The sequence below is a fragment of the Spermophilus citellus genome (genome assembly GCF_964194105.1).
Source record: "Spermophilus citellus genome assembly, chromosome: 1".
In the NCBI taxonomy this organism is placed as follows: domain Eukaryota; kingdom Metazoa; phylum Chordata; class Mammalia; order Rodentia; family Sciuridae; genus Spermophilus; species Spermophilus citellus.
This window is the reverse complement of record NC_138182.1, coordinates 172,653,760-172,681,555: the sequence shown is the minus strand read 5'-3', so window position 1 is coordinate 172,681,555 and position 27,796 is coordinate 172,653,760. Positions and strand designations below refer to the sequence as shown.

The following is a 27,796-nucleotide window of genomic DNA, read 5'->3' as shown; positions in this document are numbered from 1 at the left end:
AGTTATGCATGCTATTTAAAAAACAACAACTTTTCCTTGCATAGGTATACATACACAAAGTTGTTGTTATCATCAAGTTTCAGTAATCTCATTTATTCTGAGACTGGTTAAAAAGTTTAATATAATGAATAATACAAAAAAACTCTATGCATTAACCTACACTGTCAAGAGGAATAAATTAAATTCTAGATTCAGAACTGCTTAGTAGAGAAAGGACTTTTGTCATCTCAGCTTAAAATGCAAATGCCATGAAAGTGCTTTTGATAATTGTCTGAAAAAATTCTACTAAATGGAATAAAAAAGAACACTGAAATACTATAATTCTCATTAACTATGATTGGACTCTAAGTTGTTAGAAGACTTTGGGGTAAAAAAATAAGATACGTGGTATCAAAATTTTCTTTTTTAAAATTTGTTCTGATTAATAAATGACAATAGAATGCATTTTGACACACTGCACACAAATGGGGCACAACCTCTCATTCCTCTGACTGTACATGGTGCAGAGAGTCACACCAGTAATGTAATCATACATGTATATAGGGTAATAATGTCTGTCTCTACTGTGGTATCATAATTTTCTAACATAGCAACCTACAGGAATTCATCTGTGGTAAAACTTTTCATTGAACTAATCAAGCTGGAAATTATGTAGACCTTAGTGATGAAGAACTGTGACTTCAAACATATTTGTACAAAAAATAACAGTGGTTTGAATATGGGACCACTTTAAAAGTTGAACACACATTATTAAAGTTTAAAGGAAAGCCAGTTCAACTAATTGTTAATATTTTAATTTGTGGGCTGGGGATGTGGCTCAAGCGGTAGCAGGCTCGCCTGGCATGCGTGTGGCCCGGGTTCGATCCTCAGCACCACATACAAAGATGTTGTGTCTGCCGAAAACTTAAAAAATAAATAATAAAACTTCTCTCTCTCTCTCTAAAAAAACATATATTTTTTAATTTGTTTCAATAACCTTAAGATTTTGCTTTTTTAATATTAAAACATTAATTTGTAACTAAATTTTAGCCAAGGCATAGTTGTTTTTGAAGAGTCCAATGCTTTTTTTTCCCCCCAGTTAGGATAAGTACACCAAATTTTGCCTCTATATGTACAATAAATTCCTCCAATATCAATTGATTCACCTAAAAGTAAGCCAAAATAAAATAGGAAGTATAGCAACTTATTAAAATAAAAGATTCCAAATATAGATAAAATATAAGGTGATTTTGCAATCCATAGTTTAATTCTGCTTTGTGACAACTTGTTAATTAAAAAAAATAGAATCGATGCTACTTTTTGAAATTTGAATACCACAATCATTAGTCTTTTGAGTTTAAGGACTGACTAAAACAATAAATTATAGCATGAAATTTATTTCCAAATTCTTAAAACTAAGAAAGGATATCAGTTTTGCTTCTCTAATCAGTCCATATATTTCACAGAATAATCTAATAGGAAATTCCCCTTAAGTTGTTATAAGAAGAGCTAAAACTAATACACAGAGTTTACGTTTTGCTTTAGAGAATATTTTATCATACAATATCTAACTAACTACTGTTAAACAAATAAAAAGATATGATAATTACCTGCAAAAAGATCTTCTCTGTCATCATCTAGTACAACTTCTGCAGGTTTGGGGCCATTAGAGTTTGCACTGATATCTTCTGCAGGAAGACTGGCTGGTTCTGGAGAAGATGGGCTCGACTATTAAAAAGAACAATAATTGATAATAGACTGGGTGTTTATAACTGTTGTAATTATGTCCTATACACTAGAGAAACAGAATGCCCTCTCATTAAGAACGACTATTTTCTCCTGTCAAGAATAAACCCAAAACATATTTTTAATTAACTCCTTTCTTAACCAAAATTCACTTCAGATTTTACAAAGAAACCCTTTGTCAGCCATTCCCTTAGAGGCACTAATTTATCACATTGAGTTATGATTAACAAAACCAAATTTAACACTTCCATCATCATAGACAACAGAATCAAAATCAGGCAAGTCCCTTGATTTTTAAAAAAAAAAATTATTATTTTATTTTCTTACACAAATGGAGCACAACTTTTCATTTCTCCAGTTGTACATGATGTAGAGTCACACCATTTGTGCAATCACACCATACACAGGGGTAATAATGTCCATTTCATTCCACCATCTCCCCGCCATACAACCCCCCACACCTCTGCCCAATCCAAAGTTCCTCCATTCTTTGCTTGTCACCCACCCCCATTATGGATCAGAATCCACTATCAGAGAAAACATTTGTCACTTGATTTTTAAGAATCCATGCTTTTGAGCCAAGTGGGGTGGCACACACATGTAATTCTAGCAGCTAGGGAGGCTGAGGCAGGAGGAACATGAGTTCTAGTCAGCCTAGCAATTTAGTGAGGTCCTAAGCAACTCATCAAGACCCTGCATCTGAATAACATATAAAAAAGGGCTGGGAATGTGGCTCAGTGATTAAGTGGCCCTGGATTTAATTCTTCTGTACCACTCCCCAATTCCCCCCCCCAACAACAAAAGAATATATGCTTTTGTTTCTGCTATGATCATGTTTGTTTCTCTGGTGGTGGAAGATATACCCAAACATCAAAATTCCATGCAACTCAACAGATGTAAAAAACATTACATGTGCAGGAATGTCAAAGCACTACTTATTCTGAGAGGAAGGTGTAATACAAGTTAAATTTATTATTTTTTAACCTATTTATTTATTTACTTTTGCATTATAATTATTTTTTTTAAAGAGAGAGAGAAAGAGAATTTTAATATTTATTTTTTTTTTAGTTTTTGGTGGACAACATCTTTGTTTGTATGTGGTGCTGAGGATCGAACCCGGGCCGCACGCATGCCAGGCGAGCGCGCTACCGCTTGAGCCACATCCTCAGCCCTGCATTACAATTCTTAATACACCTTCATACTACAATTTATCATATCTCTGATTGTATATAGCATGTTGGCACCAAATTCACATCTTCATACATGTATTTTGTATAATGATAAGGGTCTCCTTTCACCATCCATGCTATTCCCCTTCTCCCTCCCTTTCCCTCCCACCCCTATTCCCTATCAAGAGGTAATCTTCCTCCCTTGCTCACCCTCCCTACTAGTTGAATTTAAATGCCATTTTTCTAAGATTTCTAGAGTTTCAAACTAAAAAATAGGCCCTCAGTCAAAACCCAAAACATTTACATTTCACTTAAGCTAAACACTACTTTTGTACTTCTTGGTTTTTTTGTTTTGTTTTGGGTACTGGGAATTGATCCTGGGGGCACTTAACCACTGAACCACATCCCCAGCCCCTTTTTTGTATTTTATTTGAATTGCTTAGGGCCTCACTAAGTTGCTGAGACTGGCTTTGAATTTGCAATCCTCCTGCCTCAGCCTCCAGAGCTACTGGGATTATAGGCAAGAGCCACTGAGCCCAGCCTGTACTTCTTGATCTTAAGTATATTGACCAACACAATTACTACAGCACAACTTTTAATTTTATCAGTTTTCCTTGTAATAGTTAAAACCAACAGTCTTAAAAAATTAAAGCTTTCTAAAACAATTTTATAAAAGTATAACACAAAAGAGAAATTTTTATATATCAAAAGTATTGAGCTAGAGATTTTCAAAACCTCAACACAAGAATTCGGAGCAAGACAGAACACTACCATCAAGCCCAGAGACTCCACTCATCCTCCTTTTCCAATATTTACTATGGAGGCTTCTACCAGCATGGATTAGTTTTTCATGTTTTTGCTCTTCATATAATGGAACCATATAAAATGTACTATTATTTGGTTTTGTTCTTAATGTTATCTCCTATATGAAGTTCTTCTATATCATTCTGTATAGTAGTAGAGCAGTGATTCTCATTGTTGTGTAAAATCCCTTTGTGTAACTACTACAATCAACACACTCTATTACTAATGGAAAATTGGGTGGTTTTCAGGTGTGTGTGTGTATTTTAGTGAACATACAAACAAATTTATCTAGCACATACCTAGAAGGGAACAATTGGACCATAGTATAGACATTAGGTAGATGAATGTTCAGCTTAAGAAGCTGTTACTAAACAATCTTTTAAGGTGGTAGTCTAAATTTGTAGTCCCACGAGAGAAATATAAAAAGTGTTGTTCCACATTCTTGTCAACACTTCCATATATTCTACCTTTATCAGTTTAGCTACTCTGGAGGGTACAGAGTATATACCAGTGTGGTTTGAATTTGTATTTCCCTGATGATAATGATGCTGAACAAATTCTATGTGTCTAATGACCATTTGGATAACTTTGTTTTGAAGGATTTCTCCAAGTATTTTGCCAATTTTTCTATAGTTCTTGTTGGTTTATAGTTCTTTATATATTCTGGTTACAAGTTCTTTGTTAGATGTTATCACAAGTATTTTCACCAGTCTGTAGCTTACCTTTTTACTCCCCTGCAACCCCAGTACCAGGGACTGTGCCCAGGAACATTCTACCTCTGAGCTACATCTCCAGCCCCATCACTTGTTTTAAAACTTTTTTGAGACATGGTCTTGCTAAGTTGCCCCAACAGGACTCAAACTGGCATTCCTCCTGCCTCATGTCCCAAGTACTGGGATTACAAGACTTTGCTGCCATGCCTAGATACTTTCCTATATGCTTTTTTCCCCCTTTTAAAAACTTGTCCCCCTATTTTTTTAATGATAGACTTTAAAACATAAGTTCTTAATTTAGTAAGGGTACATCATTAATAAAAAATATAATTAGTAAACTTTTGTAGGATCAATAAACATTTTTCTTCTTTATTTTCAGTGCCAGAGACTGAACCCAGCACTTAATGCATGCTAGGCAAATGCTCTACCACTAAGCTACAACCGTGAGTCTCCCAATTAACAAGATGTCTTCAACAACTTTTTAAGTAAATAATGGAAGTGAAATATGCTAGTCCAAAAAAAACCAAAGGCCAAATGTTCTCTCTGATATGTGATGGTAACATACAATGCGGGGTGAGGGGAATAAAAATTCATCGGATTAGACAGAAGGGAATGAAGGGAAGGGAGGGGTAGGGTACGAGAATAGGAAAGACAGAATGAATCAGACAGTACTTTCTTATGTTTATATATGAATACATAGTCAGTGAAATTCTACATCATGTGCAACCACAGAATGAAATCCTAGGGCTGGGATTGTGTGGCTCAACGGTAGAGTATTCACCTTGCGTGTGTGAGACCCTGGGTTTGATCTTCAACACCGCATAAAAATAAATAACTAAAATAAAGGTATTGTGTCCAACTACAACTAAAAAATGAAATATTTAGGTTTAACGCTAACAAAATATAAACAAGATCTTTATAAGGACAACTAAAAACATCTGAAGAAAAAAAACACAGCACTAAATATATGGAGAGATATTCCATGTGCAAAGAGAAAAACTCAATATTGTCAAGATGTCAGTTCTTCCTAACTTGATCTATAGTTCAATGTCATGACAAACAACATTCTGGCAAGTTATTTGTGACCACTAACAACTGTTCAAAAGTTTGTATGAAAAGGCAAAATCCCAGCATGGCTAACTTAGTATTAAAGAAAAACATGGGGCTGGGGATGTGGCTCAAGCGGTAGCGCGCTTGCCTGGCATGCGTGCGGCCCGGGTTCGATCCTCAGCACCACATACAAAGATGTTGTGTCCGCCGAGAACTAAAAAATAAATATTAAAAAAATTCTCTCTCTCTCTCTCTCTCCTCTCTCTTTAAAAAAAAAAAGAAAAGAAAAACAAAACTGGAGGATTGATGCTACCTGACTTAAAATAAAGTTACAGTAATTAAGACAGTGTATTAATAAAAGAAGAGAAACAGAACAGACAGCCCAAAACGAGCCCCGTTAAGTACAGCCAAGAGATCTTTAACAAATGAGCAAAGGTAATACAAAGGAGAAAAAAATAGTCTTTTCAACAAATAGTCTGGAGTAACTGCACATTCACATATAAATATGAATCTAGAAACAGACCTTATACCTTTCACAAAAGTTAACTCAAAATGGATCACATATCTAAATATAAAACAAAAATTATAAAGGCACAGTCCAACATAAGAAGGAATTGATAAGTTGGACTTTACTACAACTAAAAATGTTGCTATATGAAAGATACTATCAAGACAATAAAAAGACAAAACACAGACTAGGAGAACATACATACAAAAGACACGTGATAATGAATACTTATCCAACACTCTTAAAACTACACAATAACATTTAACAGCTCAATGAAAAAATGGGCTAAAGATCTGAATATATACCTCACCAAGGAAGATACAGAAATGGCATTAAGCATATGAAAAAATAACACTAAACACCTAGAATAATGGCCAAAATCCACAACACTGCAACTACTAATACTCATGAAAATGTGGAGCAACAGAATCCTCATTCAATGTTGGTGGGGATGCAAAATGGTACGGCCAATTTAGAAGACAATTTGGCAGCTTTTTTTTTTAATTTTTAATTTTTTAGTTGTAGATAGACACACAATATCTTTATTTATTTTTATGTGGTGCTGAGGATCAAACCCAGTGCTTCACACATATGAGGCAAGCATTTTACCGCTGAGCTACAACCCTAGCCCTTGGCAGCTTCTTAAAAAGCTAAAATACTCTAATCATGAAATTCTACTCCTTAGTAACTACCCAAAGGAGATGAAAATACGCCCATATAACCACCTATACAGGATGTTTACAGCAGTTTGACCCATAATGGCCAAAACATTTGAAAGGTGAATGGATTTAAAAAAAAAAAAGCTATAGTACATCAAGACAATGGAATATTATTCAGTGCTAATAAGAAATGTGCTGTCAAGTTATGAAAAGACATGATCAGATAATTAAAAAAAAATCAAAATTTGTGATCTTGTGTGTGTTTAGACAGATGCAAGTATGTATATATACATTAAATATTTTAATTGTATGTAAGGATATTTATTGAGTATGCTAAAAATACCCATCTATTTAATGATAGAAAGGTTTAAAAATTAAATTCTATAAATTTATGAAATGTTTTTGGGACATTTTAAAATTCAGTGTTACAAGCACTAATTCACAACATACAAAAATGCTTATATTTTAAGGTTAAATAAGGAAAAGTACATTATTATATATATCAAAATCATTCCCAATTTTGCATAAAAATGTATGCTATGAAAAATGTTAGCAGATGACAATGTCTGTGTGTATTTTTTTTTTTCTTTAACAGCACTGGGAACTGAACCCAAGGGTGCTTTATCCCCACTGAGCTATATCCCTGGACATTTTTGTTTTTATTTTGGGACAAGGTCTCAAAATAAAATACTGAGGGTCTTGTTAAATTGTTGATTGAGCCTGGCCTTGAACTTGCAATCCTCCTGCCTAAACCTTCTGAGTTGATGGGATTACAGGATGCCTAGCTGGAAAAGTGTTAATAGTAAGCACCTGAAATTGTTTGATGTGGTAATATTCTTTTTTTCTCCTTTGTATCTTTATTTTCTAAGAATTGAAATAAAGAATTATGAGAGTTTAGATGGTGAAAGGTCTTGTAAAGCATGCTAAAAATTTTGAACTTTACTGTGAAAGCAACGAGGAAACAAAAAAGGCTTTATAGGATTTTAGGAAATAATATCTGACTTTAAAAAGTGCTGAGATTAGAATGGAAGCTAGCAAATGTGTGAGAATAAGAGCATATTAACAAGCTATAAATCTAGTTAAAAGTGTGTAGGAATAGTAGTGGGGATAGATTTGAGAGCTGTGAATTAGAGCTTCACAAATATAGTGAAATTAAAACAAATCAAAGAAATGCACTTTGTCCATGAGCCTGAACAAACCAGCAAGTTTTACTTAAATCCCCCAAAATCAAGTTTAGTTTTTTACTTATTGAGGAAAATGAAGGAAAAAAAATCCCTGAAGTTCAACTCTCATCTTTACATTGTATAAAATAGCCTGATGTGAAGTAGCCACTTCTTTCTGGTTACCACATCAAAAGAGAAGCACAAAGAATATGGATATTATAGATATTAGCTCATGATGCTTCTACAAAAAGTGTGTACTATATTTAATCAGCATTAATATTTATATATCACGGTGTCAAGTCTGTTAGATATAGTGACTCTTTAATTGTTCATTTAGAAGCTTTTCTAAGAATGAGATTGATGCTTTTTATCCATCTCTAATTATATAAACATAATTCCTGGAGTGTAACTTCCTACTGCATATACCCTAGTATTCTGACAACAAAAAGTATTTGTTTAAATAGTCAAGTTGTTTGGTATTCCCCAAAACATTTTTCTCTTGTGCCATATTCTACTCACATCAAACAAGATACTATGAATTTTTTTTATTTGCATTTCTACAGATACCAACTCTCAGTTAAACAGATCTTGACAAACAGGATTACAGAGTATCAACAACTTCTTTTGCTATTCTTGTGACTTAAAATTCACTACATAAAGGTTGTGATCTTGGCAAATGTAGTGATTATCTCCCTTCTTTGGCTTCCTGATCTTGAATCCCACTGATTCTGTAACTACATCTATTTTCCATCTCTATGGCCACTGTTTGAGCTTTACTATACTATGCCTGAACTATTTTGAAGAGTTCTCTGTGAAATGTTGTTCACACACCAGTCCATCCTTTAAACTTGGTTTATTAATAAAGAAAAAATTCAGTTGAAATCACTATATCAGTGTTTTCTATTATTATTGTCCCACTTCATTCCACCTTATCTCAAATTAAGAAATTTGTAGTGAATATTTGCCATTTTGGTCACTAGCATCCAAACAACTTTCCTATTTTGGAGGCTCTCAATATCGGTAATAGGTAAAACAGCAGAGCTGGATCACCGAGAGACTATTCATAGTGGCTTCCAAAAGTAAAGAGCTCTCTGCAACATGTCCAGGTCTAGCAGAATTCTTAAGTACAGAATCAAGTGTCACTGTCCTATAATGACGGTACAAGAAGTGGCAAGCAGAGCAGATTACTCATATGGAAGGATCTTGGCTACTTCTCTTGATTTCTACACCTTATTTTCCAGATTTCTTATTTATTCTACTAATTCCATGAGATTTTTCTAACACATCCCTCTTTCTCTTTATAAACTATCTATCAAGAGCCAGGCACAGTGGTGCATGCCTGTAATCCTAGCAAATTGGGAGGTGAAGGCAGGAGGATCACAAAAAAGTTCCAAGCTCTGAAATACAAATTACAGCAATGCATAATATTTTCAATGAAATAATATCAGAAACATTTTCAGACTTTAAGAATGAAATGGAGGGCTGGGGTTGTGGCTCAGCGGTATAGTACTTGCCTAGCACGTACAAGGCCCTGGGTATGATCCTCAGCACTACATAAGAATAAATAAATAAAATACAGGTATCGTGTCCAACTACAACTAAAAAAAAAAAAATGAAATGGCAATTCAAATACAGGAGACATACAGGACTCCAAATATACAAAATTATAACAAATCCATGCCAAGACACATTGTTATGAAAATGCCTAGCATACAAAATACATATAGAATTAATAAAGTTGCTAGAGAAATACAACAGGTCACATTTAGAGGTAAACCAAAAATGGATCTCAACTGATTTTTCAACCCAGACCCTATAAGCTAGGATGTCTTGGAATAATACCAAGGCTTGAAAGAAAATGGATGTCAACCAAGAATACTATACCAAGAAAAATTAAGCTTCATAATTAAAGATGAAATAAAAACCTTCCCAGATAAACAAAAGCTAAAATAATTCACAACTAGAAAGTCTGCACTATAAAATATACAACAAAATATTTCAAGAAGAAATGAAAAATAAAAACGAAAACCAACACAAGGAGGAACTACACTAGAAGAATAGTCAACCAAGAGAATTGAATTCAACTTAAAAATCAGAAATAAATCAAAATAAAAGTAAATAAAAACCATGTCTCAGTAATAACATTCAATGTAAATGGTCTAAAGAAATAAATCAAAAAAAAAAAAAAAAAAAAAAAAAAACACAAGCTAGTAGACTGTATTAAAAAACAAGACCCAGGCTGGGGTTGTGGCTCAGTGGTAGAGCGCTTGCCTAGCATGTATGAGGCGCTGGATTTGACTCTTAGCACCACATAGACATAAATAAAGGTCCATCAACAACTAAAATATATATAATTAAAAAAAAAAAACAAGACCCAACATTATGTGGTCTCCAAGGCAAAGATAAGACCATCAAATTAGAGAACTAAGGAGAAATGAATAAATCCTATAAATACAAACTTACCAAATCAAAATCACAAATAAATAAAACACACACACACACACACAAAAAAAAAAAAAAACATGAAAAGTGATAGAAACAGTAATCAAAATCCTTCCAAAAAAGTAAAGCCCAGGAACATGAGGTATTCTACCACATGCTGGAAAAACAAAAAAGCAAACAACAATAAAACCAATAATGATACCAAGCCTTCTCAAGTCCTTCAAAAAATTGATGGAGAAACACATTTTATAAGACCAGAACTACTTTTATACAAAGCTAGAGAACACTGAAAGAAAATAAAATTAGAAGCCAACATCCCTGATGAACATGTAATCAAATTCCTCAACAATATTCCTCAACAAGTAATCTAAAATCATGAATATATTCAATAATTATATACCATGATAAAATCGAATTTATCCCTAGGGTCCAGGATTGTTCAACATATACAAGCCAATATTATGATACACCAGACTAATAGAATGATGAACAATAATCATATGATCATCTTAATAAATGCTGAAAAGTGCATTTGACATAATTCATCATCCTTTTAGGATAAAAACTCACAACAAATTTGGTTTATAAGGAATACATTTCAACATAATAAAAGTCATCTGGGGCAGGGGATGTGGCTCAAGCGGTAGCGCGCTCGCCTGGCATGTGTGCGACCCAGGTTCGATCCTCAGCACCACATACCAACAAAGATGTTGTGTCCGCCGAGAACTAAAAAAAATAAATAAATATTAAAAATTCTCTCTCTCTCTCTCCCCTCTCTCACTCTCTCTAAAAAAAAAAAAAAAATTAAAAAAAAGTCATCTGTCACAGATAAGCCCACAGCTAAATTATATTAAAAAATGAAAAGCTGAAAACTTTCCTAAAGACAAGGACACCCACCACTCTCACTACTTGTATTCAACATAGTATCTGAAGGTCTTCGAGAATTTAGGCACGAAAAAGAAACAAAAGGCAGACAAATTGGAAAGAAAAGAAAGAAGTTAAAATGTCTAAGATGGCATTATCTCATATACACAAAATCCTGAAGACTATTAGAAAATGTTAGATTAAATGAATTTAGTAAAGTTTCAGGGCACAAAATCAACAGACAAAAATAAGCAGCAGATATATGTTGGAAAATGGCAGACTGGAGTCACTGAGCACTTGTTCAACTTCTCCACAAGACAGAACCAAAACAACAGGAGTGTAGCTAGATGCTTGTTGAACTGGATGGACTTAGGAGAGCATTAGAAGAGAACAGTTGAGAGAAAGAGACCTGGAGAAATATATAGATTTGGGATAAGGGAAGAGTGCAAGGAAGAGTGCAAGAAAAAGTGCCCCACCACTGAACACAAGGTATCAAGGTAGGGGAAGGGGGAATAACTCTCAGTGAAAGAGAGAGGATCCCAGAGAACTCCACTAGCACAGAATTTGGCACCTTGCAGACACAGAGTCTAAACAAGTAAGAGACTTGGGAACTGCAGAGCAAACTGGCTCTGGAGAAGTTCTTTAAACTTATCAGGATAGTCTCATGAAGCTAAACTCAGGAGATAACTTGAGAAGGGTCTTATTGTCTAAATTTACTAGTGTGGGGATTGGAGACCCCTGAGACTTTTCTTTCTCTGGGACTCTGGACTCTACAAAAATTTCACTGCACTGACGGAGTAGGTGGCTGCCTTGTAAGACAGTATGATCCAAAGGAGAGACTTCAACACAAAGCCATTGAAAATTCTATGCTACAGGAAGAGAGACTGCAACATGGAGGGGAGCAGAAGTTGCTTCCCTTTGAAACTGATAGTTCAGGGAACCAGCTAGCAATCTCGGGGAGTGAAGAGTTCTATGTGAATTTTTTTGAGAATCAAGTATGAGAGTACTAATAATGTTGGTAGGGACTATATGTATGCAATCTGACACCCTGCCTCTCAGCACAGATCTCTTTGTCTCCAGATCCTCTCACCACTTATAGGTGTGTCCAGGGATATGCTGCCATTTTCCCCGTCCTTAGAACATGTAGATCAAAAGTTTCTAGGCAGAAGTTTTACTTAGCATTCTGAGATGGCTCATTAATGTGTTGCAATCCAATATTTGCCCTGCACTATGGAGAGAATCTTTGCCTACTGATCTCTGCATTCCATGTTAGCACATTCTACTGTACAGCAGATGAGAGGAATTCCAGCTAGCTTTAGCCACAATTCAGCCCTGTTAAGCAGGACAACAGAAAGAACTGTGTGTGTGTGTGTGTGTGTGTGTGTGTGTGACCACAAGACTTTACTATCCACAGGGTACAAAGCTTAAGAAACCCAAAGAGAAGATTTGATCAGCATAGGTTGTAATTATTCACTCTTCCCACCTCACTGAGGTACCATGATGGAGATAACAATTTACAATTTTATACTTTTATGTAAAAATGCTTTTTTTCCTTCTCTTCTTAACTTTTATTAGAGTTTTTTCCCCCCCTTTCTTTCTTGTTTTCCCCTTTTACTTTTCTCCTCTTTTCTTGTTTTTGCAGCAGCCAGGAAACACTTGTCCTGAGGATTTCAGATCCTTTTCCTGGCAAAAGAGGCACATCTGCCTAAGACACTGGCAACATAGTAATCTCCAGCCTGACCACTTTTCCCCAAGCTGACATTCCCACCCAGCATTTCTTCAGGCCACGCAAGTAGGCCAAAAACGGAAACAAAAAACATCCTAGCAAACAAGATAGACAGGAAAGAACACATATGGGCTACACAAGTGTGGTGACAGGAATTGAATCCACATAGGCATCTTCTGAAGGCAACACCTCCAATACATGGTCAGAAAGCAGTAGGTTCCAAGGGGACAGCAGAGATTTTAGCATTCTTTGTGCTGACCTAACATTGTGCCTTGTAGCCTACACACTATACTATAATGTAAATCATGTTTCAGTTAAGAACATAAAAGAAAACAATGCTGAAAGGTCGGGAGATAAGGCACACAGATGCTCAGGCACTCACACCTCAAGTCAGGAGGGTGGGGTGGATACTAGGGTTCCTTTACATCCTATGCACAGTGCCAAGGTCTCATTCACTGTGTACACTGAGGCCTGCTTCTGTTCAGGGTCTGTGAAGATTGTTATCACTTCTGGGTTGCTGGATTACTGTACATAAACTCCTGTGTATTTTGAAATTGCACTGACACAACTATTCCCACTCCTGCCACTGCACTAGTGACTAGCAGGTAAAAAGAGGCCACAGGAAGTTGTGGACCTCAGAGAGAACAGGCATTTGGAGCAAACAGTGGAAAAGGCAGTGTTGGCTGTAGGAATGGAGGCTACAGTTTGGGGGCTTCTTGATGGAAGGGCCTCAGCACAAAGGGGCTTAGCCATCACACCTAAATAATTAAGCAAAAGAGCCCTTCTTTCTTACCCAGAGAGGAAACATTACCTTGCACACTAGGAGGAAGGTCAGCTTCTGTTTCTAAGAGCAACAGACAAAACATCTGATAAGTCCCTGCTCTACCCAGGGGCAGATATAGAGGAAAAAAGCCTATGAAATCCCGTTTTTCCACTCCTCAGACAAAGCCACACAAAATGCACAGAGGAATTCCTCTGCTATGCAGCTTTCCTTCCCTCCTCCAAGATTTCTGAACATCTGCTGTGGGTATCACCCCTCAAACCTGGAGTTGTCCAGCCGGCCCTGAGCTTCCTCCTTGGACCATGACTCTCATTATACCTCCCCAAATCTTCTGCATATTATAAGCTTTCAGGAAGCAAACAGACAATCTAGTCAGTGGTGTGTTCCTACCTCATGCTGGGAAGTGGCTTTACCTCAGGGGGATTTACCACCCATGTCTTTTTGTTTTGAAAAATATTTAAAGACTTTTTTCTTTATAAAAAACTTCTAAGCTTCTGAGAATTTCTCAATTGGGGCTCTCCCTGAAAATGGCAAACTATCTACATGACAAATGGGACACATTTCTTTTTTTAAAAGTTATCACTTTCTAACCAAAAGATAATTATAATAGCAGAAAGAAGCTGCCAGAGCAGCTCTGGGAGTCCCAGCCCTGTGGAGATGCCAGAGCTGGAAGATGCCCAAGGCCTCCCATTCTGACTGACCTGAGAGTTCTTTACTCTATATTTGTGTGCACTTCACTTTACAAAATTTAGTGTGAACAGAGCTCAAATATCAGAGCAATTCCACGTGGGTACCCTTGGTTTTTATGTAAGTAACATCCATAACATTACCTTGCACACTAGGAGGAATTTTGACATTTCCATCCCCAAATCCCATGTGCTTTCTCTCTCATGACTTTAGCAGCCACCAGGAAGAGATTTTGGGTAGGTAGGCTGCATGGCATGTGGTGAAGCACCCAGCCATTGCTGCAGGCAAGCCCTCTCCTGCCCACTGGCCCACCTCTCACTTCCCTGTGCATGGGATTATGGAGATGATGCCATAGAACACTCTGCAGTTTCCAATAATGCCTTATCAGATGTGTATTCTCCAATAGCTGTCACCCACCCTGTCCATACACCACAGGGAGGGGCCTGAAGATTGGGAAAGGGATTCTTTCTTACCAAAGCAATCAGTTCAAACAGAATAAAGTATACAGAGGCTCAAGGAGAGAATCAACATCTATACTAGGTCAAGGGGAGCTAGTCTCCATCTACATTGGCTCAAGGCAAGTGAATCCCCATCTACACTGGCTTAAGATAAGTGAGTCCCAATCTACATTATATCAGTTGAATGAGTCTCTGTCTACCCTGAGCAAAGAAGGAGGCAAAGTGATCCAGGCCTCAGATAGGATTGCTGCTAGATTCCTCCCCTTGCCCTGAGGCCTCTCTTTTTTTCTGTTTTTTTTTTTTTTTTTTCCTCCTCCTCCTTTTTTTAACCTGTCCTTCAAAAAATCTTTGGAACATCAATATTATTATACAGTTTGTGAGAAACAAATTTATTAAAAACTATCTCTGCTATCCCAGAAGGACAGAGAAGGGCAGGGAAAGAGGAAATGTCCCAGGGAAAAGAGTCTCTGATGTCTCTGGCAGGTAGAGGCAGAGGAGCGTCCTGGTGAATCCAGATGCACTCCTGGCTGGAATCTGCAAGAAGAAGCCTGAGCCACTTGGCACACCTCATAATTCCTGACCAATGGCTGGCACCACGATGTCAGGATCCTCAGAACTTGGGGTCTTCTGGCTGTTCATTAGTTTGTATGTCTCATCTCTGCATCCTCACTAGAGCTACTGTTTCAGAACCTACGATGTCTCTGGACTTCTTCAACAGGAGCCACTTTTCCTCTGAAAACCAGGCGGCAGAAGCACAGCATGCAACAACATGTTGAAGGCAAGTGGCAATTCTCTGACTGATAGCTTCTTTCACCACCACCTCTGGTCCAGTGAAGAGATGGCGGGCTATTATCACCTGGCCAAAGCTCTCCTGCCCAATGTCCCTCAGGACCTGATAATGGTCCATAAGAACCATCTCATAGCACAAGCTGGGCCACTGCAGCACTATATTTCTCAGAGTACTCTAAAAACACATCCTAAGCTGGAATACCAACTAAAGATGCAAAAGAGAGAGAGAGAGAGAGAGAGAGAGAGAGAGAGAGAGAGAAGAAGAAGAAGAAGAAGAAGAAGAAGAAGAAGAAGAAGAGGAGGAGGAGGAGGAGGAGGAGGAGGAGGAGGAGGAGGAGGAGGAGGGGGGAGGGAGGAGGGGGGAGGGGAGGGAGGGGGGAGGGAGGGAAGGAAGGAAGACCAAAATCAATAATAAAAAAACAAATAAAAAACACAAATCAAAAACACATTAGCAAGGGCTGGGATTGTGGTTCAGCGGTAGAGTGCTCGCCTCGAATGGGCAGGACTCGGGTTCGATCCTCAGCACCACATAAAAATAAAGGCATTGTGTTAAAAAGAATAATAAATTAAAAACAAAATTAGCAAGCTAGGTGTGGTGGCTCATGCCTGTAATCCTAGCAGCTCAGGAGGCTGAGACAGGAGGATCGAGAGTTCAAAGCCAGCCTCAGCAATGGCAAGGTGCTGAGCAACTCAGTGAGACCCTGTCTCTACATAAAATACAAGATAGGGCTGGGGATGTGGCTCAGTGGTTGAGTGGCCCCAAGTTCAATCCCCGGTACCAAAAAAAAAAAAAAAAAAAAAAAAAAAAAATTAGGAAAACACCATAATTACCTACCACAAAACACTATCCGGGAGTCCAATAGGTCACCACCAAGAGTTTACTGTATTTATGGACAAAAACCCGGCTGCAGCCACCGTCTTATATACCCAGGATTTGAAGCAACCTTACAGTGTGACTCCTTATGAGATCAGAGCAAGTAATGACCCACTTACACGTAGGCATAACTCCCAGTGATCACCTCACTTTGGAGCCTCCAGGATCTTTTCAACTTTCATAATAAGAATAAGAAAGAACCCCGGAAATTTTTTTGCTTCAGTGGGTTATGGAGACTGATATTTCCATGTTTAGAAATTAAAACCTGTAGGGTTTCAATGGTCTTTTCCAGTCTGAAAAATCTATAACTTCTGGCTTTTGAAGACCTCATCATATAACACTCATGGTATTCCATTCCTATTTCTTTCAACTCAGAATGATTAGGCTGTGGAGAGTGGTGATTTGAATCATGGTTTTTGATTGTCTCACAACAGGAGATGTACCTGTGCTGGGAACTTCCTATGCAAAGGTATAGGTCAAGATTGCCCAGCTGTTATGGTGAGACAGAGGTTTTGTGCAAGGCACAGGACTATCAGTCTTGACCCTGAGTTCAGATAGTAGCTGTCAGGGGTAGAGAATTATGAGCACAAAAAAGCTAATTATAATTGGACTTGATCCTCCAGCCTGCCTCCTTTGAAGAAACTTTCTCACAGAAAACCCTTTTGATGATAAAACCTATATAATAAACATGATGAGCTAGCTCTGGGTCACTGCTCCTCTATAAGAGGATGGTGTCCCACCTGGTTCCAGTTTTCTCTCCCTGTGCCTGTCTTTTCTAATCCCCCATCACCCCTTACCACAGTCGGTTTCTGAATTAACAGCCATGCAGGTCATGGCAATTGGTGTCAAAGAGATGGTAGTACTTCACTTATAATCTTGATACTATAACAAAATGCTCTGGTCCTAAGACACTCTAGAGCTTGGCATTAACACCTATGGAGTTGAGAAGGAGAGCACATTTGTCATCATTTCCCCATAAAGATTCCATCAGATTTCTCACTAGAAAACCTGGATTGCAAAAGGCAGTGGGTTGATATATTCAAAGCAATAAAGGATAAAATATGGAAGCTGAGAATATCAGAACCAGTGAAAGTATTCTTCCCATCAGGGGAAGAAATGGTAGCATTCATAGATACTTAGGTCCCTTCCTGCTATTAAAAAAAAAAAAAACACCTTAAACTGGTATTTATTAATAATAATAAATATTAATTTATTAACAATAGAAATCTACTTCCCATAGCTCTGGAGAGTGGCAAATCCAAGGTCAAAGCATCTTGAAGCTATATCCTCACACTATGAAAGGGGTAGAAGGATTGAACTCATTCCCTCAAGCTGCCCTCCCCGCCCCCCAACTTTTTTTTCCCTTCCTCTTTTGACATACTGGTAATTGAACCTACATCCTCAGGCAAGTACTCTACCAATGAGGTACATCCCCAGTCCTTTTTATTTTGAGACAGTTCACTAAGTTGCTCAGGCTGGGCTTGAACACATGCTTTAGTTTTCAGAGTTGAGAGGATTATAGCTTGTTATGGTTTGGATATAAGGTGTCCTCCCAAAATCCCATGTGTTACTATAGGAATATTCAGAGGTAAAGTGAATGGACTGTGAGAACTTTAAATTAATCAGTCCATCCTAGGTTGAATGGACTCATTGGCTGGCAATGGTTGGCAAATGAGGCATGACTAAAGGAGATGAGTCACTGGTGGCGCCTCTTTGAAGGCTACTCTGTCCCTCTCTTCTCTGTCTCTCTTTTGCTGCCCTGAAGTGAGCAGTTTTCCTCCACTGGGTCCTTCTCTCATGACAAACTACCTCATCTTGGGCCCAGAGAACTAGAACCAGACATTTATGCACTAAGACCTCAGAAACTGCATCCCCTAGATAAATTTTTCCTCCTGTAAGTTGTTTCTGTCAGGTATCTTGGCCGCAGTAGTGAAAAAGCTGATTAAAACATGGCCATACGCCATTACACCCAGCCTGACAGATGTACTTTTGTACGTGTTCTGGTCTTGTGCATGCCATCCATGGGATTGGAGCCTCGAGACCTAACCACCTATTGAAGGCCCACCTCTTAACACTGTTACATTAAGGCTAAAATGTCAACAGGAATTTTGGAAATAAATACACATTCAAACCACAGTACTGATAAACAAGAGCTCAGGGTGCTGGTTTTCACTAGATGCACCCTGTTTGAGGGGAGTCCTTCAGACTGAATGAACATTAGATAGGAATGAGATCTTGATAAGGACGTAAAGACATCTGGTAAAGCAAATTTCATAAAAACTATAAAACTAGTGCTATTTGTTTTCTAAAAGATGGAGGAGAATAATGTAGCAGAAAAAAACAATTTTATTGCATGGTATTGAACACACAATGCTTACACATGTAACACTATGACAACAGTAACTGAGATGTGGGGTCAGAGAAATAAGGCAGTAGGATTTAATATAATACTGAAGTTATGCTGCTCTAGATTCACATCAGAGCAGTATCTTCTTATATTAAATATAATTCCCAAATGGGAATCACAAAGAAATACCTACAGAACACACTCACTCACTCAAAGCTTGCCCTGCTCTCTCTATAAGGATGCAACCACACTGAACCATGAGCTCATCCTATTCCATTATAATCTCAGCTTAGGCAATAACATCATAATTATGCTATTTCTGGACCCCCCCCCTCAAAAAAAAAAAAGGCCTTCTTCCTTCCTGTGAAGTCAGAAGCTACACATATCTTTTGGAGGAAATAATTTAATCCATATACTCTCTAGTTTTATTTTTCTGAGTTTTTTTTATCAATGTGTGTTGAATTTATGTCATATGATTTCTCTACATCAATCCATATATTCATATGACTTCCTTTGCTTGTTAATAAAGAACTTTAGAACTTGAAGAGAGTCTTTAGGCCTTGAAGAGAGGGCGTGTGAATTTGAATACTAAGTATGTAATAAAGGTAAAAAATAAAAGATCATGATCAGAATATACAGGATCTCTGAGAAAGCATCAAGAGAACAAACCTGAGTGAGAGTCAATGGCATAGAAGAGGATGTGGAGATAGAGGCTAAAGGCATTAGGAACATTTTTAATGAAGTAGTAACAAAACTTTTCCCATATCTGAAATGATACACATCCACATACAGGAGATATATGGGACCCTGAGGTTAAGACAAGATCATAACAAAACCCCATTAAAAAAACAAGATACATCATAAAGCAAAATGCCAAACATTGAAAATAATGTATGAATACTCAAAGCAGCCAGGGAAAAATATCAGGTCACACGTAAAGGCAAGCCACCAAGCCAGCACAACAAAGAATACTCAATGTAACGATGCACAGTTACCCAAAAATAAACCCCAATGCTCCCAAATCAAAGAAGACCACTAGAAGAGCATCCACTTAAATGAAAATTAAGACCGAATATAATTATCAAACAAACCAAATTGGCAGGCAACTACAACATACATCCATAATAACACTGAATATAAATGGCCTCAACTTCCCAATTAATTAAAAGATACAGATAGCAGAATGGATTGAAAAATAAGATCCAATTGTATGCTGTTTCCAACAGACTCATCTTGTTGGCAAAGACACCCACAGGCTGATGGTTAAAAAAATGGAACAAATAAAATATTCCATGTAAATGTCATCTCAAAACAAGCTAAGTTGCTAGTCTATTTATCTGACAAAGTAAACTTTAAGCAAAAATTAATATGAAGAAGAAGAGACGAAGAAGGCCACTATATTCTGGTAAAGGGAACACCCTAATAAGAAGATATAATGGTAATAAATATATATGCCCCAAATGTCAGTATACCTGATTATATTAAAAATTATTCTTGACATTAAATCCCAGATAGACCCCAATATGATAGCACTGGATGATTTTAACACACTCTTACCACCAATGGACAGATTATCAAAGCATGTAATCAATAAGTATATGGCAAACCTAAGTAATATTATAAATCAAACAGATCTCATAGACATCTACAGAATATCTTACCCCACAACATCTAAATTTACCTTCTCACCAGCTCATGGAACCTTTTCTATATCACAACACATTCTAGGTCAGAATGTAAGTCTTATCAAATCCTCAAAAACTGATTATGATTCAATAGGATGCATGGGATTATAATGTAAGGAAACTAGAAGTCAACAGAAAAAAAAATAGAACCCACATAAGCATATGGAGATTGAACAATATTCTTTTTAAGAAGAAATGAGAGATGAAATTTAAAAAAATTCTTAGAAACAAATGAAAACAGGGATGCAACATATCAAAATCTCTGGAACACTGTGAGAACAATTCTAAGGAATTGCTCTAAGGAAAATTTATAGCACTGAGTGCCTACATTAACAAACATAGATTCCCCCCAAATGAACTTATGATTTACCTCAAGACCTTAGAAAGGAAGAACAAACTAATTCTAAAAACCATATGAGGGGCTGGAGTTGTGGTTCAGTGGTAGAATGCTTGCCTAGCATGTGTGAGGCACTCGATTCGATCCTCAGCACCACATAAAATCAAGTAAATAAAATAAAGTTATTATGCCCAAGTAAAAAAAAAAAAATTTAAAACCCACACCGGACAAGAAATTATAAAGAGCAGAGTCAAATTTTAAAAATTGAGAATTTGGAAAAATTCATAGGCTCCCTGAAACAGACTTGGGTCCTTGAAAAAGTAAGATTCATAAACTCTTAGCCAAACTAATGAGAGAGAGAGAGAGAGAGAGAGAGAGAGAGAGAGAGAGAGAGAGAGAGAGAGAAGAGGAGAGAAGAGAGAAGAGAGAGAGACCCCCCCCCAATTAACAAAATTAGAGATGAAAAAGGAGCTATCACCACAGCCACTTCTGAAATTCAGAGATCATTACAAAGTATTTTGAAAATTTATACTCTAATATGGAAAATCTAGTAGACACTGACAAATTTTTATACACATATGACCTGAGCAAACTGAACCAGGAAGATATACAAACCCAGACAGATCAATATCAAGTAAAGAAATTGAAACATAAATTAAAAGTCTTCCAAAAAAGCAAAGGCCAGAACCTCATAGATTCTCAGCCGAGTTCTACCAGACCTGTACAAAAGAACTAACACCAGTCTGTCAAATTATTCCATGAAATTGAAAGGAAGGGAACACTGCCAAAAACATTTTATGAAGCCAATTGTTATGGTTTATATGTGGTGTCCCCCAAAAGCTCACATGTAAGATAATGCAAGAAGGTTCAGAGGAAAATGATTGGGTTTGAAAGTCTTAGGCTAATCAGTGAATTAATCCCTAATGGGATTAACACTGTGGTGACTGGAGGCAGGTTGGGTGTGGCTGGGAAAAGTGGTTAATTGAGGGATGTGGCTATGGGGTATGTTTTGGATCTGGAGAGTGCAGTCTCTCTCTCTCTGCTTTCTGATTATGATATGAGCTGCATCCCTCTGCTACATTCTTCCACCATGATATCCTGCCTTGCCTCAAGCCCCCAGGAATGGAGCTGGCCTTCTATGGACTAAGACCTCTGAAACCATGAGCCCTCCAATAAACTCTTCCTCCTCTGCAATTGTGCTAGTTGGGTCTTTTAGTCACAGCAGCTAAAAAGCTGACTAAAACAGAAATTGGTACTGAGAAGTGAAGTTGTTGCTATGACTAAACTAACCATGTGGTTCAGGCGATTTTGGAGCTTTTTGTAATTGATGGGAGGAGGAATTTTGAGATGTGGAGAAGTGCAATCTCCTTAGATTGTTGTAAGCGGAGATTAATGGCCAATTCTGGTGTGGGCTCAGAAAAAAGAGGACGCTATTGCAAGTTGGAGTAGAGCCCATTCGTCTTATATTCTGACTGAGAAGTTGTCTGCATTTTGCCGTGTCCGGAAACTGTGTGAGGCTGATTTTAAAAGTGATGGACTTCTTAAACTGGCAGAAGAAATTTCTAGCCAGCAAAGTATTCAGGCAGTGGCATGAACATTGCTGGTGGCTTTTAGCCAAATTCATTGTGATATTCAGGAGCAGAAAGCAGAGCAGAAGGATTTGAAAAACTAGCACTTAAAAGGTAGGAGTAAGGAGCTGGGGCTGTGGCTCAGTGGTAGAGTGCTTGCCTAGCACAGGTGAGGCACTGGGTTCCATCCTCAGCACCACATAAAAATAATAAGAGATATTGTGTTCATCCACAACTAAAAAAAATATATTAAAAAAAAAGGTAGGAGTAAAACGGGCTAAAAAGGTGTAGTTGTTAAAGACCTACTGCCACTAAAGAAATGCTAAAGACTTTGCCCAGAGACAATAAGAAACATGGCGTGAAGGTATCTCAGGAGCTGGCAAGACCAGACCCATCTAAAGCTCAAGGGAGTAAAAGTGACAATTTTCTTAAGAGACCAGTGGGTTCTTTTTCTTGCACAAGTTGGCCCCAAAAGTTTTTACAATGTGCTCAGACACCCAGATGCTCAGAGGCTGCTGCAACAAGGATCCCTGGATGGTTGGCTACTACTTAAGATGGCAGCAGACCTTGGTGTGACACGTGGTGCTGTTTCTGCAGAAATGCGGGATGCTGGAGTTAGGGGTTCATGGAGGATTCCATCAAGATTTCAAAGGGAGGCAAGGCAAAGCACAGCGTCCCTGCGTGCACCCCCTGAGAAGTCACTGCTGCCCCATCACTGAACACAGCTGCTTCCATCTTGGGACACCTCTGCTGCCACCATAGAGAGACACAAGCCAGGGGCTGGAAGACCACCCTAAGGTACCTGCAGCTTTGGTTACACCTGAAGTATTCCTGCTCGTTGTGCTAATAGCCACCATCTTGCTGCAGAAGCTGGAGAGAACTGGGCTCTCCCTAGATCTGTGAGTCTTAAAGTGCACAGGGACAGACAGGACTAGCTCCTGCGGGTAGGGAGGCTGGAAGAGGGTGTGAGGGCATCTTGCGCTTGGCCAACTAGTCTGGCCCCCACTGGGACCCAACTCCAGCCTGGTCCCCAACTCTCTCCCTAGTCCAGAATGATCCCCCAATCCCACCAGTTTGGAAACCAAAAGAGCCCTTCAGCTCTACAATCCTCAGTCTCCCAATCCCTCCCTAGATACCAACTCAGCCCAGCGCTTGCAGGTATGTGTCGAGCCCCCAGCTCTGGGAATCTGGTCCTGATCCACTTGATACACAATAGCTCTCCACAACAGGCATACAGGTCCCAGAAATTGATTTCCATGCATTTATGAACCCTACTACTATGTATAACTATAAAACTCTAATTAAAAAAATTAAAATGGCTGGGGACGTAGCTCAATGATTGAGTGTCCCCTGTGTTTGAACCCCAGCACTCCCCCACGAAAGTATTAAATATTACTAAAATTTAATATTTGTGATTTGATATTTTTAAGTATTTAAGGAAATCCATTCAATTAAGCACTGTCAAATCCCAAATTCTAATAGGAAAATAATGATGAATAGAAAAAAAAGTCTACCTTAAATAAATTAAAGTACTACTTTAGCCACTATAGTATTATTTGTTATATTATTTCAACTAACCTTTTCTCATCACAGCTAAAAAAAAAAAAGAGTTAATATTTGTTTACCATTATTCAAGTTAGCCAAATAACCTTTTTTGACAATTTATTTGAGATTACAAAATATAAACAATGAAACCCTAATTATGTTGTACATACACACACACACATATGCACATGCACACCTGTTAATATTTGGTGTGTAGATGTCTTTACTTTCAAGAGACTTTAATATTTAATAGTTCAGTGAGAAAACACATGCATATAAGGTTTAGAATAGAACTGTTCAAATAAGCCCCATATAAGTTACTTTTGAATGCCAGGGAAGAGGTCCTAAGTCCCCCTGAATAAATCAGAGTTTAACTTCTGAAAAGAGATGGAGTTTTCTAGGTTGACAAATTGTGGGGTAGCAAGATGAAAAATGAGGGCTATCTGGTCTTTGTGACAGCTACTCCTCTCCCCTAGCCATAAACAAATGTAAGCAAATGGATGTGACTGTGTTCCAATAAGATTTTATTTACAAAAATGAGCATCCAAACAGATTTAGCCTCTAGGCTATAGTTTGACAATCCCCTGCCTTATAGCACCATTTTCCCCTCATCACCCAATCTGGGAACTTACACATTATCTCAGAGACCTATATCTCCCTTATGACTTACATCTTCCATTATCTAGCGAATCACCCATTCCCATTTTTTTTACCCCCACTGTCCCTCAGAAATGATAGTAGGTCACTTCTTCCATGTTGCAATGGTCCTGTGCTTGCCCTTGCCCTATAGCCCTCTCTACTCAGTCTAAGAGAAAGCAGTTGCCAGATGCGTAGTAGGTATCTACAGAGACCCCTGTGGCAAGGATCTGATGGTTCCTCTCACAGCCGTGCAAATAAGCTTAGAATTCGATCCTCCTCAGGCTTCAGATGGCTGCAACCCTGACTGAAATCTACCTCAAACCAGAATACTTCGGTAAACTGCCCCTTAGATGAGGAATCTAAAATAAGTTGCTAAGTCACAGAAAGTTGTTACAGTGCAAAACGTAACTAATATATGTGGTAAGCCCACTGTAGCCCCATTACCTCTGCTTACAACTAAAGTCTAGGGGCAAAAAACAAAAACTACAGGAGGAATCTAAGAAGTAAACATATTCAGACACTGTGAAAGAAAGTGAGTGTACTTTCATCTTTTCTCTAATAGTTTTGTCCTGAAAATAGCCTACTCACAGATCTGTGCAATGGTAAAATTCTAATAGAATCTCACCTTTATGGCTAGACATGAAGAATATGTACGCATAAACAAATCTGGATTTTTTTTTTCTTTTCTCTTGAGGATTTGCCAAAAGCAGGCCCCATGCATGGAGCTGCACTAGAGGAGCAATAGCACAGGTAGATACAACTCCAAAGAAACCTCATCTTTCTCACCAAAGAACTGAGAAAAATGAACTGTATATATAACCTGAACAATGTGGGAGAAGAACCCAGAGAAAAAACTGGTGAAGGGGTTCCTATGATTCTGTGAATGAGTGTGCAGAAGTCTCAGGATCAACCCTGATGAGGTACATATAAAGGAAGAAATACAAATAGCACAGCACTTTCCAAAGACTTTTGAGAATCAAACTGATATTTAGAACATTGTCAAAGTCCCAGATAAAGCTGTAAGTAGTGCATGCATGGGACAGACACAAAGAAACAAAATCTTTGAAAATTGAACTGAAATGAGAACCAATGCCCCCAAAAGGCAAAACAGAACTTTAACCTAAAGAAGCTCATTGTCTGACAAAATAACAAACAAACAAATATCTCCAACATTCTCCAGAAAATTGTAACAGGATGCGGAATCTAGCTATTGATATGGTTTAGATATGAGGTATCGCCCTAAAAGCTCCTGTGTTAATGCAGGAATATTCAGAGGTGAAATAATTAAGACTATGAGGTATGAGCTAATCAGTCCATTGTAGATTGAACAGACTGAGTGGTAACTGTAGGCAGGTAGGTATAACTGGAGGAGGTGGGTCACTGGGGACCTGCCTTGGAAAACCTCATCTTCCCTGGGATCCCTTCTCCTTCCCATCTCTCTGCTTCCTGACCTTGCCATGAGGTAAGCATCGTTCCTATGCCACAGTCCTCTGTCATGGTGTTCTGCCTCACCTTTGTCCCAGAGAAAGAGTTGGCCTATCACAGACTATATCTCTGAAACCGTGAGCCAAAACAAACTTTCCTTCCTCTAAGTTGTCCTTGTCAGGTATTTTGGTCATAGTGAAGCAAAGCTAACACAATATGACACTTGGAACATCTACGACACAGTCCAAAATCATTTGTCATAAAAAAGAACCCAGAAAATGTGACCAAATCTTAAGGGAAAAGACAATCAACAGATGCTAAACCCAAAATAACAACAAACATTTAACATGTCAGTTTAAAACAAACAAAAAATAATAACTATGCCCTATGAGGTAAAGATAAATACATTTGAAATGAAATGACAACACTCTCTAAAGGAATATAGAAGCTACAAAAAATAACCAAAATAAAAATTTTAGACTGAAAAAACTTATCTGAAAAAAAAATCACAGGATGGACAATAACAGAGTGAACACAACAGAGGAAAGATGTCAGTGAACTTTAAATTCATAGAAAATATTCAATCTGAGTAACAAAGACAACTTCTGAGAAAAGAAATTGAAAAAGAATGAACAAGGCACCTTAGGGATTTGTGGAATAATATAAAGAACCTAAAATTCATGCCACTTCAGTTCTAGATGGAAGGATGAAAAGACTGCTACAGGGGTTGGGGTTGTACTTAGTGGTATAGTGCTTGCCTAGTGCATGTAAGGCACTGGGTTTGATTCTCAGCACCACATAAGAATAAATAAAATAAAGGTATAAAAAAAAATTTTTAAAGACTGTTGCAGAAGTATTTAAACAGTGGCTAAAACATCTTGAATTTGGAAAAGACAAATTTATAGATAATAAGTTCAGCGAGCCTTAATGAGGATAAAATCAAATAATATGACGCCTACACACATCATCAAACTGCTACAAATGACAGACATAGGTTAAAAAATTGAAAGGATCTAGAGTAAAAGACACATTTTTACATGGGAACACCAATTTGAATTTCTGTAGATTTCTCTTCAGAAATCATGAAAGCTGGAAAATAGTGGAAGAATACTTTTAAAGTGCTTAAAGAATGCTATTGATCCAGAAACCTTTAAACTGTGAAAATACCCTTTAGGAATAAAAGTGAGAGTTTTCAGATGAAGTAGAAATAAGAGAATTCATCTCCAACTGATCATCTCTAAGAGAAATGCTAAAGAAAATTCTTTTTTTTTTAATTCTTATTTATACACGGACACAATATCTTTATTTTTATTTTTATGTGGTGCTGGGGAACAAACCCAGTGCCTCACATATGCGAGGCAAGCACTCTGCCAACCCTGGCCCCTAAAGGAAATTCTTTATGCTGAAGAGGAATGAAATAAGCAAACTATCAATGGCAAAAATCTTAATAACTGAGTGAACATTTTCTTCTTTAGTTCTTTAAAATAGATATAACATAAATATTTTAATAGTATACAATGCAACTATAATACATTAAGATTATAATCTATAATGAATTCATATAATGATGAATGTTTATATTATGCTAATATATGGGATACTCATAGTTTTATAACATAAGTATTATAAAAACAAAAATTTAACTTATTTATATAACACCAAAAAGCAACCCTTTTGTCTCATAGTGTAGAACCTAAGAGTGAAGTGTGGGATAGGAATGGTGTGGGTAGTGGGCAACTGTAGTAAAGGCTATGGAAAGGCTATGAGGCCTACTTTCCCTTTAGTGTCTGTCCATTGTTAACAGTGCAGAAGGCTGTTTTCTACTGCTCAGGACGCAG

General features: G+C 37.6%; 1 protein-coding gene across 2 annotated transcripts in view; it reads right to left on the bottom strand.

The window, feature by feature from the left end:
* Positions 1 to 27,796, bottom strand: part of SNX2 (sorting nexin 2) — a 71,800-nt gene that overhangs the window by 29,699 nt on the left and 14,305 nt on the right. For both annotated transcript variants that reach the window (XM_081307423.1, XM_081307422.1), the window contains exon 2: positions 1,590 to 1,707. In XM_081307423.1, coding sequence (XP_081163549.1) covers positions 1,590 to 1,616 — 27 coding nt within the window. In that variant the 5' untranslated portion in view covers positions 1,617 to 1,707. The remainder of the gene's footprint in view (positions 1 to 1,589; positions 1,708 to 27,796) is intronic.